Genomic DNA, 14,215 nt, shown 5'->3' with positions numbered 1-14,215 from the left:
CCTCCTTGTGGATTGCAGCTGTCAGTTTCATTGGACTCATCCCCCCTACACCCCCACCCTCCACAAACGTCAGCACTACCTTGTTCCCTATACCTATCTCATCTACTCCCGGCTCTTCCTCCCGTATCGCCAATAACATTACCCATACTGTCAAATTTCTGTCTCTTGTTCCCCTCTCCCTCCATTGCCCCTGTCTGGCCTTTTCCAACTCCCTTTCATACCTCCCATATCCCCAGTCCTTAGGCTTACTTGCCTTGCCCTTACCTGTACCACTACGCTCCATGGCAGCTCCACTCTCCCCTTCACTATCGCCCATCGCTGACCCAGTCACAACACAGCCGTGCCGAACCCCCGTCACCTCGACAAACTAACTCGTCTGCGCCGCGTGTTGTTTTGAAAATCTACCACCACTTCCGGCCTCAATGCGCACTTCCAAAACAATTCGAGGTCAGGCAAACCACACAGGTCTATTTGATAATTAAATCATGCCATGTTACTTATGGATTTATTCTGTCAGTTAGCGATGGCCAAACGAGGCTTCTTTAGCGTTATTTTAGCAGCCAGATATTATGCTGGCAGCGCTCAGATTTTCTTTATCACAAATAAAAGCCATAATTGAAATGTATAAGGCCATGTAGTTTACTATCTAATCTGTAAAAAAGAACAGACAAGAACAACATTGGAACGGATATTAAACATAATATGACAGACTAGATTGTTAATTATATTGCCTTATATATTTAAATGATGGCTTTTATTTAGAAAAAGGAAAATCTAAGTTAGCGCTGCTAGCATAATATTCTGCTGCTAGAAGAACGGTAATGAAGCCTCGAATGGCCGTCACTACTGTCAGTTATTTTCTGCCAGTATTCCAGTGTATTTTGCGGCAGCAGCATACTAAATAACTTGGACGAAATCGCGAAGCAATATGTTTTTTAATTCAAAACGAAACTGCGTTTGTTTACATTGGACATGCACGAGTTGTGCAAGTTGTCCAGATAAATGACTCAATTCATGTTCTGGTTTAACAGAACTCCCCCAAAACGAAGTTACAAATCCAGTTTTATTTTTATTTTGTTTAGTAATTTAGCAGACACTTAGCTAGACCAACTTAATAGTAGAGACCTATCATATGCTATGGTTTAACGTAAAACTAATTCAACACTGTAAATTGTAATGGTGTGACCGGATATAACCTTATATTTAACCCCGGAAATAAACACATAAAGGTCATATCCGGTCAACGCATTTGCTTAATTGTCGTTTTCAGTGCGATTGTTATTGTATTCCTGCGTAGGCAGCTAGATAAGTTAAAAAACTTGCTTACACGTTTTATTTCAACTTGCCCCACAATGGGGGTTGACTAGGAAATGTTTCCTATATCCATCTAACAACAACGATACATGTTAATCGAAGTCTCAAGCTAGCAATTGCGGCACGTTAGCTAGCTAGCTAGGTGCAACACGGCGATAGGAAACGTTAAGTAGATAGGTCTTTTTAAAACTATCGAGTAAGTACGTTTACCTGTACATTAGATTAGAAATTATGGGTTCGTCGAAGAAACACAAGGAGAAAGGACGTGATAAGGATAAGAATGCTGAGGAGCGTCACCGTGAGCACAAAAAACACCGTCACAAGGACCGGGAGAGGGACAAGGAACGAGATGGCAACCGAGAGAGGGAGAAAAGGAAAAGGTCTAGATCAAAGGAAAGGACTGGACGGGGTTCCGAAAGAGAAGGTCGCAGTAAAGGCGAGAGAAGTACTGGGGAGCCACGTGTAAAAAGAGAAAAAGTAGAGCCTGGACATGAAGAGAGCACACCGAATGCAGGTAAATATTCCGGACAGATCATGTGTAAACGCAAGTGAATACGTACGTTAATAGATCCAGTTAGTGTGCAGACATGACATGAAAAGTGTCATGTTTTCTCCTGTGTTTTTCGCTTCAATTGTTATTTTCCTCTAGGAACTGGACCGCAGTCTGCAAGCGGAGATGCCTCGCTTAGTATCGAAGAAACTAAGTAAGTGACAGGCATGTTCATAAGGGATGGTGCTGTGGTAGTGTAAATAACATTCTAAACATCTTTCATGGTTTTTCATTCTCTCTTGACAGCAAGCTGAGGGCAAAGCTTGGTTTGAAGCCCCTGGAGATGACCGACACCAGTAAAGGTAAGGAAAACAGTGTTTTGGTGACTCTGGCATTAACCTTGCCTTTAGTAGTGAGATCATAAAGAGTATGTGGCTGATGGTGAATTGACAGACTTCCCTCTGTCTGCTGGCCCCAGAACTCGGCACAAAGGAACAGCCAATGGTTGCAGAAACGATCAACCCTGTGCACATAAAGCAGCAGAAAGATATGAGGGAGAAACTGGCAGCTATGAAGGAAAAGAGGCTCCTCAATCAAAAACTGGGGTACGGCCTAACAGTACAAAGGCATTGACCATGCATACGTCAACTTGAACTATATTGAATAGTGACGTAATTAATTCTTCCTTTGGTGATTAGTAAAGTGAAAACCTTAGCAGAAGACGACTGGCTGGATGATACTGTTGCCTGGGTGGAGAGAAGTCGGAAGATGGCCAAAGAGAAAGAACTGGCGGAGAAGAGGGTGAGTAAGGAGGGAACCATGGGGAAGAAGGGGTGATGGGACGTTTAATTTTAAATTTCTTTTTTTGTAGTTGTTTTATACTTTTATTGAACAGGAAAGTGGCTTCGACCTCTGGACCTCCCTCGGCCACTTAGTGGTTTTTACAACCCTGCTTCCGTCAAAGTTGGGACGCTGCGTAAAATGCAAATCAAAACAGAATGCAGTGTTGTGCAAGTGTTGTAACTGGTCATTTTATTGTTTTTGGAAAAATATATACCCATTTTGAATTTGGTGCCAGCAACACGTTTGAAAACAAGAAAAGGAACCAAGCAAGCCTTGTTATGCCAGCTTGCGATTAGAAGGGATGAATGTTGATACCCCTGGCTGGATTGTATCTACGGTTTCCTATTTGACAGACTGTGTTTAATATATAATGTGTATATATAGCGTTAATGGTGCCTTTGTGCACATTTGGATTTGTCAGACCACAGGACCGTTTTCCACTTCACCTCAGTCCATCTTAAATGAGCTGGGTCCCAGAGAAGGCAGCAGCATTTCTGGATCTTGTTTATATCTGGTTTCTTCTTTGCGTGGTAGAGATTTAACTTGCACTTGTGGATGGAGCGACGCACTGTGTTCACAGCCAATGGTTTTCTGAAGTTTTCCTGAGCCCATGCAGTGATTTCCTCTACAGAATCGTGTCTGTTTTTAATGCAGTGCCGCCTGAGGGCCCAATGATCACGGCCGTCCAGTATTGGTTTTTGGCCTTGTCCCTTGCATACAGAGATTTCTCTGGATTCTGAGTCTTTTAATGATATTATGTACCATCAATGATGAGATCCCCAAACTCTTTGCAGTTTTACACTGAAAAACGTTATTCTTAAATATTGTTCTCTTTACCCACGCAGTCTTTCAGTGTGGGGAACCCCTCCCCATCTTTTCTTCTGAAAGACTCATCCTCTCTGGGATGCTCTTTTAGACCCAGTCCATATTACCCGGCCTGTTGCCAATTAAAATAATTAGTTGATGTTCCACAAGTATTTTTTATTTTTTTGCTGCACCCTGTGAGCGGAGACGCCTTTCATGCGGACGACCGGTGTTCTATCCACGCCATGCATTAGGATTTGTTCAGGAAAGACCAAAACCTCACTGGCTTCAAGCTCTAGTAGCTACATTATATAGTAAGCCTAAAATATATTGCGACTATTTCTGGTGGAATTTCGAAAGTTAGCATCAGTCATGCATCAGCATGCTCTTTGGGGTGATTTAGATTGCAGCCCCTTACGTAGTAAAAGAGGATGGGTTTTCATTATTAAACTTGGGTTTTCATTATTAACTTGCCTTTTCACCTGACGAAAAAAGTTATCGCCACTGTGGTGGCAATTCCATTGGTCAGAAACTTTCTAAGGGCGTAAGTACAGGGGCAACCATTTTCTTGACACAATTAAAAGTTTATTTGCAAATAGAGAGACTCTTCAACGCTTACAGAATAATCATCTGATGAAGTCTCTAACTTAATATATGACAATGATCAGTACTTATAGTGGTAGATGCTACCCATCTGTCTTGTGTCACATAGGTTTTAACCCAAAGGGCGGGCTGTCCACCTACCTTATCCATCCTGCCATATATGTTTATTGTTGTGTTTTACCTAAAGAAGCCCAATTGAACCTATGGGGCCATGTACTTTCAAATCTTGGGTGAGAACCTCCTTCCCTCAGCCAGGTTATTGAAAATGGGTCGTGGATTGGTAATCCAGCATGACACCGACTCAAAACACACGGCCACGGCAACACAGGAGTGGCTCAAGAAGAAGCACATTAAGACTGATCATTTCTTTGTCAGTGGGCAAATGTACAAAATCAGCAGGGGAATCAAATATTTTTTTCCTCTCTGTATGTACTTGTAGTATGCGGTTTGAGCAAAAATGTAATGACTGGGATAAAAGGTGTATTTGGAGACTATATGGAGGTGCACTGACAACCAGGCAAGCCCTTGTGGTCTTCTGGCATTATCCCTGGACCTTCAATGTTTTCACCCCGGTTCGATTCACTTCAGACAGACCAATTTTTTTCTCTCAGAAATCTTTATTCACTCTGTTCTTTTCTGCCCTTGACACTGATATACCTGTTATCATGGCAGCTGTCAGTGGGTGGGCAGCACGTGAAGATTCTGTCCTCAAAGTTGAGGTGTTAGAACAGGAAAAATGGGCAAGCGTTACAATCTGAGCGACTTTGGGTCGCTCAGATTGACATCACAAGGGCCAAATTGTGATGTCTAGACGACTGGATGAGAGCATCTCCTAAACTACAGCCTTGTGGGGTGTTCCTGTTCTGCAGTGGTCAGTACCTATCAAAAGTGATCCTGTGTGGTCCAATCCAACAGACCAGCTACTGTAGCTCAGATTGCTGTAAACGTTAATGCTGGTACTGATCAAAAGGTGTCAGAACACACAGTACATTGCAGTTTGTTGCGTATTTGGTTGCATAGCCGCAAAACAGTCAGTGTGCCCATGCTAACCCCTGTCCACTGCCAAAAGTGGAGTGCATGCCTTGACGGGTCAGGGCTGTTTTGGTGGCAAAAGGTGGTTATAACGTTATGGCTGATTGGTGTATATCCACTCTGTAATACCATGAATCTCCTATTCAAGATAATTACATTTTCATGATCCTTTTATACTGTTGTTGTTTTCTAAAGAAACAAACCAGCCATGGAGTGATTGGAGTCATTGTTTTTGTTGTAGGTAGGCTGTATAGCTATTAGCTAGACATCTACTGTAATATTTGTACAAGAGTACACTTTAGTTCTTTTAATAAATGTTCTGTTGCCCATGTTATTTCAGCAAAAAGTTAATGGGATAAAAGTTGCATTCCTGCTGTTTATGGTTTAATGGTTGAAGACACAGTCTGCCACATAGAAAACCATGGCTCGAAACCAGTCAGGGATGAACAACATTCATCCCTTCTAATCATGGGTTGGCTGAACTAGGCTTGCCTGGTTCCCTTTCAGTTTATATATAACTTACACAACTTTTCCAGTCTTGTTGCTTGTCCCACTTTTTTTTGTGTTGCTGGCATCAAAGTGGGCATATTTTTTCAGGCAACAATAACATTTCTGTTTCAACATTTGATATGTTGTCTTTGTACAATTTTCTAATGAGTATAGTATTTAAATGCTTTGCACATCATTTCATTCTGTTTTTTTTTACATTTTACACAGCTTCCCAACTTTTTGAAAATGGGGTTGTATCTGTAATGGTTTTGGTTGCCTTAGACATGTATTGGCATTGGTCAGGACACTTAGATCCTTAGACATGTATTGGCATTGTCAGGACACTTAGATCCTTAGACATGTATTGGCATTGTCAGAACACTTAGATCCTTAGACATGTATTGGCATATTTTTAGGTGGTTTTATTGCAATTCATGTCTGCTGCAGAGGGACGATGGCTATGAGAAAATATAAAAAAGTGCCTAGAAGTCCTAAAATCACACTGCTGCACAGAGAATATTAATATAACAATTTCCTTATCACTATTTTCTTATTTTCCCTATCAGGCTAAACTTCTGCAGGAGATGGATGAAGAGTTTGTGTGAGCACTCTGGTGGAAAGAGGAGTTTGGACAGGCTAAGCAGGTACCATCTGCTCTTGTGTGTTATATGTTTCAGCTGCTCAGCATGTTATTGTGACAACAGTGTCTTCTGGTGTGTGTGAGTAGGCACACATTGGAACCCAGCTGAAACTACATGCCTTCCCTGAGGTGTGTTCTATGTCAGGATTCTTATTTTCTGGTGTTTCTCGCCATGTTTTCTCAGGCTGCTTACAGTTCTAGGGACCTTAAGGGGCTCACTGTACAGCATAAGATGGAGTCATTTAATGAAGGGGAGACGGTCATCCTCACACTACAAGACAAAGGTGAGTGGAGGTTGAAATGTTAATATCCCTGAATACTGTTCTTACAACAGACCATAATGAAACGCATGTGGATACTTTCCCACACACAAGCTGTCCCTTCCTTCATGTCTTTCAGGCGTGCTTGAAGAGGAGGACGATGTCCTCGTAAATGTGGGTCTAGTAGATAAAGAAAAGGCTGAGAAGAATGTGGAGTTGAAGAAGAAAAAGCCAGATTACAAAGCTTACGAGGACGACGAGAGTGTGGATGACATGGTTACAGTAAGAGAGGAGTCCCAGCATGACGAGCCTTAGTTCAATGTCATTCAAAGTCTCACCACTTCATTCCATCTCACTGACCAGTATCCACCTCTGCACTTCTTTGCAGTTCAAGCCGCGCACTGTGCTGGGCAAATACGATGAGGAGATTGACGGGGAAAAGAAGAAGAGCTTCCGACTGAGCAAAGGCGGCTGTGCCGAGGGGGAACGGGAACGGGAGCTTCAGGCCATTCGGGAAACCCTGAGGAACCAGGCCCAGTCCCTGGAGATGCCTGCTCTCGCTATAGCCTCTGAGTACTACACACCCCAGGAGATGGTAAGCACCCGGGCAGTGGGTGAAGAAACAGGAGGCACTGGAGGAGCTGTGTAGTCTTCTTGGCTTAGATTCTGTGTTTGTACAGGTTTTTTCCCAGTGTTTTCAAGGATTGTGCAGACCATTTGGGTTCCCATCAATGTTTGTCATTCCATTCACAGAAACTTTGTTATTGCAGGTTGGCTTCAAGAAGACCAAGCAGCGCGTTCGTAAGATCAGGAAGAAGGAGAAGACATCGCCTAGTGCACTCAAACTAGACGACACACGCAACACTGACTTTGGCTCCAGGTTCGGTTCCCTTCAGGTCAGCTTCAGCCGGAGTACATCAGAAGCTTTCTTCGTTTGTCTGACTGTTGCTGTTTACCTCCGTCAGGGCTCGTGGTCGGGGTCGCAAGCAGCCAAATGAGGAGGTCCCGGAGTTGGATAATGAGGGTGTCCCCATACCAGGACTGGACGTTCCTCAACAGTCTGACGACGTCAGGATGGCAGACATGGACATCAGTGACGATGGTGAGGAACCTCTTCATTAGTAGTTTAGTGTATGATTCACTCATGCCTTGTTTGGTTCAGTGTCATGAAAACACACATGGCTGTTCCTTCAGAGGACTTCACCCCCCCTGAGCCGGCGGTCCTGGAGGAGGACGAGGCAGAACAGGAGCTGCAGAAGCAGCTGGAGAAACAGAGGAAGCTCAAACAGAAGCAGATGCTAAAAGACTCTGGGGAAAAGGTGTGATATTTCTGTTAATAACCACTCGCAGTTTTATGGTATAATAGCAAATACCATGTGTTCTTGGATCATTGTCAGCTGCTTGTATGTATTAATAAGCACCTCTATTGCCAGGTGCTCAAATAACATGAAGTAGGATTGAGGTGTAAGCCCCAACTATAACTAGTCACTCTGGTTTAAGTGTTTGTTGAAATACTGAAATATAAGTAGAACTTGGTTCCATTTTGAGATCCTCGAAGCCCAACCAGTCCTGCCTCTTAATCTCATTGGTTTACACAAGCATTCATCAGTGGTTCCATACTAACTTGTTTAAACACAAGGCCGATGAAATCATCATATTTAGCTTAAAGTTAATTAACTATGCATAACTAATTCACATTACAAGAGCTGCAGTGTGTTCATTGGGCAGATGGCGGTGCATCAGTAGAACACCATTCTGAAATGTGCCCTTGATGCAAGTGTGGATATATTGAATATAGCTAATGGGGATGAAAGGCATATTCCTTACCCCGGGAATATGTGCAAACATGAATGGTTTGTAAGAGTGGCATTACAATGTAAGTGGTTGCGCAACAGAAGTATTCCTTCCTGGCCAGTGATAAATCGCAGAACAGCATCGCCCATTGTTGAACGATGTAATCCACCAAATCACACTTCCGGATGTTCTGTTACCGACGTATAAATGAGGAGCCGCCTTTCTGGAGAGAATGCAGGCATGCTGTTTCCTCCATTATAATATCAGGTTTCTCAACTGGAATAACTGAATTCATGGGTGGAAAATAGAAGAAAAAATACATCAGAGTTTACATTAGCCAGTACTGAGTAGTTGTTCCGGCAGATGAAAATATAAATGGCCAAAATGTTTAGTGGGAAATATGCCAAATAAATAGATTAATAGCATATTGAAGAGACACATTTTGTGTGACCTACAGTAGCTAAGTGCTTTGTGCTTCCATGTAGTTATAGCTTATAAGGCAGCATGTACCCTTCAGATAATTATTTTTAAACTAATTGATTCGCTGAAAGGGGCAGCAATGCAAGTGTCTTTGGAAGTGGCAGTTTTATTCAACAATACAGAAAGAAGGTATGTTCAAAATGTTGCCGGTATTGGCTTGAATAAGGACAGTAAGGTAATTAAATCTCTGATGTTGGTGCCTCAACCAGTCTGCCTAGGGCCACCAAAATCTCTAGAACTGCCACTGCATGTCTCTTACGGAGTCCGTCCCTGACTGACTGACTGATTACTTGTTAAATAGCGTTGTGGTTATAGACACGGCCTGCGGAACAACAGGTCCTGTGTTCGACTCCTGTAGCAGTCAACACAAATGATGCCTGAGTTTCTGGACAGACAAAAACTTTGCTGGCTATAACTTTATGTAGCTATGTGATAGGAAGCCTAAAATAAAACAGTTCTGGTGGATATTAGGATTTGTTCAGAGAAGACAAACACTTCGCTCCCTACACGATTCTCTCTTTTCACTTGACAAAAATCTGTTAAATATATCCTCACCTATATTGATAGATACTCCGTGTCATTCACGAATGGCCAATTAGCTGTTAAAACGGCCAGTGGTAATAGAGGATTGATTTGGAATAGACAAACTTCGCTGGCTACCACCTTCTGTAGCTACGGGAAGCCTAAAATGAAACTGTTTACTGTAGTGATGGCCAAACGAGGGTTCATTAGCATTATTTTAGCAGCAGGATATTAAGCTGGCAGCACTCAGATTTTCATTATCACAATAAAAACCATCATTGAAATTTAGAAGGCCATATAGTTAACAATCTAGTATGTAAAAAAAGAAAAGAACAAAAAAGAACAACATTGGAATGGACATTAAACATAAAATGGCAGACTAGATTGACAGATTAACTATATCGCCTTATATAATTCAATGATGACTTTTATTTTTAAAAAGAATGAGCTAGCGTTGCTAGCATAATATCCTGCTGCTATAATATCCTGGTCACTAGTTTACTGTTCTATTGCGACTATTTCTGGTGGCTTTTCAAATTATGTCTTAGCATTTCTTCAGGATAGTCAAACACTTCACTGGATACACGATTCTTTCGTCTTTTCACTTGACTTAAAGTAAGTTATCGTCACATATTGATACAGTAGTTATTGTATCTGTGTTATTCGTAAATGGCATGTAAGCTGTTAAAACGGCCAGTGGCAAAAGTCATACAGTTAATTGATACTTTGTGGTGGAGGTAAACTTCATTAGAAATGTTACTCAGTTTAACACAATGGTTAATGGTGTCTAACGAAATATTCAAACTTGGCGTGATGTTAATGCATGACAACATTATATAATGTCAATATGCTATACTGACACCCAGCAAATGGTCAGCTCTGTGGTGTTGTGGTTAAAGACACAGCCTTTCACATGGGAGACCTAGGTTAGAATCTTGAGAGGGCAGCCATGATCTTTTACTGTGGTACAAGCTAAGAGGGCAATGTGTGCGCATCATGCTAACATGTTAATTGACATTTTATAAATACTGCTATAGCTAGTATCATTGAATCTGATCTGAGCTAGTGAGGGAACATTTTCTTGGGATGTTACCGTTCATAGCCAGCGCAAGATCGCGACTTCCACTACAGTGAACTCCCATTAAACTCCACTCCTGTAAAGAAATATCTGTGAAATAGTAGGTTCTCTTCGTCTCATGTCACATTGTGTATGAAGATCTGACACATTCAGTGTGACTAATATGCAGTAAGAGAAGAAATCAGGAAGGGGTGATCATGCTTTTTCACAGCACTGTATCTTTATTTCTGGTCATTATTTACAGGCTGGTTGCAAATGATTCCTGTGTTCCTTTGTTCCCAAGATGCGTGTCATCGCTTACTGACGTCATTGTGACGCTGACTGGAAAACCGTGTAACGTGCAGCATTTGTAACTATTTTTAGTAAAGATGTATTGAAATGGTGGAACTCTGTGACATGAACATAATCAATCATGTTATTTTCATCTTATTCTCAAAGAAATCACAAGAACAAAGTAGGTTACACGCTCATACCCACTCCTAACTAATCCCAACATCTAAATAGAACACTCCACATGCTCATTTGCAGGAATAGAACACATGCTCATTCCCAGACTCCTACCCACAGAACTGTAACTCTGGTTTGCCAACAAATCCTTTTTGAACAACTGTTTACTGACAGTCATGACTAATATTTCTAGAGTGACTCTTTCGTCTGAGTTGTTCGTTTGACCTGTGGCCAGAGCTAATTTAACTGCTTGATTACAACATGCTCCTCTGGCTAAATGGTGCTGGAGGTGTGCTCCGACCAGAACGGTCTGTGGCAGCTTCTGACAAGAAAAATACACCTTTAGGCCTGATAGTAGATTGAATTGTGCAAGAATGAATCCAATGCTTGGATCATTGAATGCTATCAATGGACTGATAGATTTTTCAACACTGTTATGCTGTTATATATTTTTTAAATATAGCAATACTGAATGAACAATTAGCACTTTTAATGTAACTTGTTAATATTATCCGTAAATGAAATAATTTGTCTAAAATTAATAATTAAATGTTCAATTTGGTATAAATAGCCAGCCTAATTTCGGGTGTAGGCTTGAGGTCGGAAATGGCGCAGCTCAATATAAGCATTGCAATAAGCGCTGCTGGCAAAGGCATTAAAGGGCTGTGAATTCATGAAGTGCTAAAGAGCCTGCTAGCTATTTGTCCGCCACCACTCAGTTTATACATTCTGCTCTATATGAAATAAATTGACGCAAAAGCTAGCTTTGTTACACATTCACCGAATCTACCTCAGAGGGGTTTGCTTGCTATGAAATCATTCCTCATTGTTACCATGATTACGGTGTAACTAATAGCCACTTGTCAAATGGTAATGAACAGTATCTAATCCTGTGGCGATATCAAATCCACAACAGCTGTTTAACATGGTTCTCACTCTTTCTCTTCAGGTGGCAGAGCAGGTCCGAGGGCTTGCAAGAGGGGACGACAGTGACACTGAAGATAAGAAGAACCTGAACATTGTGTTCAATGCCACCTCTGAGTTCTGCAGAACCCTGGGGGACATCCCTACCTACGGCTTGTCAGGAAACCGAGAGGACCAGGAGGATATTATGGTGGGTAAATTAGGGCGAAGATACCAGTCAGGACAATCAGAGAATTGTGTGGTAGATAGTGGAGGGTGCCAGCTGTTTGCAGCACACCAATGGTGGTTTCTCAAGAAACCGTTTACACTTTAAATTAGTTTAAAAAAATAAATAATTGTCTGACACAGTGCCTCACTTACAGCCTTTTCACACCGCATTCTTCTTAGCCCCATACTAAGAATGGCCAAGGGCTATGTTAGACTGCGTTAACACAAGAGTTTGTTAACCATGGGTTAAGCCTTAATCTAGGCTAAGGATTTACATTTGCATTCCTAAACCCTGGGGTAACAGGAAAAAGACTATTGCCACGCATGAACAAGAAAGCAATTGCAGTTGTTGGCATTCAGACACCGTCTTCACACGCTGCCTTTTGTAATAGGATTTCGAGCAGGAGGCGGAGAGGGACGGAGGCGGAGGATCAGACTCTGAAGGGGACGAGAATGTCGGGTGGAGCATTGTCAATGTGGACGAGGAGCAGAAGCAGCCCGACGTGAGTGTCATCATATTCCCTAGAGTTTCCCAGTTGTGGTGCTTGGAGACCCTGGTGCGTAATGTACTGGGTCAGCCTGATGTGCTTGACTCACCTCTTGCTTCGGTGTCCTAGTTCTCCACGGCCTCAACCACCATCTTGGATGAAGAACCCATCGTCAACTCCGGTTTGGCTGCTGCCTTGGCGCTGTGCAAGAACAAGGGTAGGAGTTGGGAGATGACGGCCCCACGCTGACATTGCTGTGCCATGTAATGTTGGTGTCTGTCACACTTGTCACTCATTTGGTCCCTGCTGTCAAACGTGCCCTAGGTCTGTTGGATACGCAGATGCAGAAGATAGCCCGTGTCCGCGCCCCTACCGGAGCCCTGCCCAACGATAACTACAGCATTGAGGACAAAATGTGAGCTCCCTGTGCTTTGTGTGTTTATATACTGGCTATGTGATGGTTGCTTTGTGTGAAGTGAAATGCATGGAAACCTTTTAGGCACGTTTAGCAATCGAGTGCCTGTTTGTCCAAATCTGTAGGACTATAGATGACAAGTACAGTCGCAGGGAGGAGTATAGAGGCTTCACCCAGGACTTCAAAGAGAAGGACGCCTACAAGCCTGATGTCAAGATTGAGTATGTGGATGAATCGGGCCGCAAGCTCACTCCCAAAGAGGTACGTTATTATTGGATTGTCACCATGTTGACGTACAGAATGTTACTTCTGTAAAATGCGTCCGTGCTGTTTTTAAAATGCGTAAAATGCGTCTGTGCTGTTTTGAGGAAAACAATGCACACATCCTATTTGTTTTATAGGCTTTCCGGCAGCTCTCACATCGATTCCATGGGAAGGGTTCTGGCAAGATGAAGACTGAAAGAAGAATGAAAAAGCTGGAAGAAGAAGCTGTATGTCTAGCCTTTTTAGCTCAAATTATTTTGTCACTTTTCCAAGTGGCAATCCTTACTGATAGCACTGAGATCAAAACAAAGTATTTTTCATTTAATCTGTTAGTTTATATACAAAGTGGCATGAGGGCATTTAAAAAAATAATAATCCAGGCGTTACTTGAAAATTCAGGTTACAGGGCCTGCCCAATTTCACTCCAGGCAGATATGACCTTGCAAGCCTGCTGTCTATTGAGTGATTTGGCAGTATAATGAAATACCTCCTCATCTCATTTCTCAGCTGCTGAAGAAGATGAGCAGCAGTGATACCCCTCTAGGAACTGTCGCTTTGCTTCAGGAGAAGCAGAAGTCGCAGAAGACGCCCTACATCGTTCTGAGTGGAAGTGGAAAGAGCATGAATGTGTGAGTATATTACCAACCCTTCAGCTCTTTGATTCTTAGATGCTTTAGATGTATTTGTAGTCTATAATTAAAGTGAGCCTTTTTATTAGACAGTGTCAGGGAACAGCACTGAACATCTCCTTTTAAATATTGCGTTTTGTGGTAGTGTGTACCTGATTATTCCTCCTATTTCCCTGTCAATATGTTTTCTCTAATCTTCTTTCCCCAGAAACACCATCACCAAGTGAGGGACTGGACCAGTGAGGATGTGTGCTGTGCACTGTTAGACAGACAGACAGACAGACAGACACACACATACACACACACACACACACACACACACACACACACACACACACACACACGGGTGATGATACATTTTAAATTTATTTTCCTTATTATATAAATCCAAATTGCATTTTACTGTTGTGTAAAAGTCATTTTCTTTTGACACTTGATGTATGTAAACAATTACCAATGTTTTTTGCATACAGTAAAGATTTAACATGATTA

The 14,215-nt window shown here is 42.1% G+C and overlaps 1 protein-coding gene across 1 annotated transcript; it reads left to right on the top strand.

Moving 5' to 3' along the window:
• The first annotated feature begins 1,224 nt into the window (after positions 1–1,224).
• Positions 1,225–14,215, top strand: sart1 (spliceosome associated factor 1, recruiter of U4/U6.U5 tri-snRNP). The gene is given in 20 exon segments (XM_010870650.4): positions 1,225–1,828; positions 1,964–2,018; positions 2,111–2,166; positions 2,283–2,409; positions 2,503–2,605; positions 6,142–6,219; positions 6,400–6,499; positions 6,615–6,757; positions 6,864–7,070; positions 7,246–7,355; positions 7,441–7,577; positions 7,670–7,794; positions 11,746–11,910; positions 12,320–12,430; positions 12,545–12,632; positions 12,740–12,830; positions 12,956–13,091; positions 13,232–13,321; positions 13,602–13,723; positions 13,932–14,215. Coding segments are annotated over 20 exon segments (2,346 nt in total). The 5' UTR covers positions 1,225–1,545; the 3' UTR covers positions 13,951–14,215.

Source organism: Esox lucius, chromosome 7 (genome assembly GCF_011004845.1).
Source record: "Esox lucius isolate fEsoLuc1 chromosome 7, fEsoLuc1.pri, whole genome shotgun sequence".
NCBI classification, from domain to species: Eukaryota; Metazoa; Chordata; class Actinopteri; order Esociformes; family Esocidae; genus Esox; species Esox lucius.
Note: the sequence above shows the minus strand (reverse complement) of the source record. Positions and strands in the feature narration are given on the sequence as shown.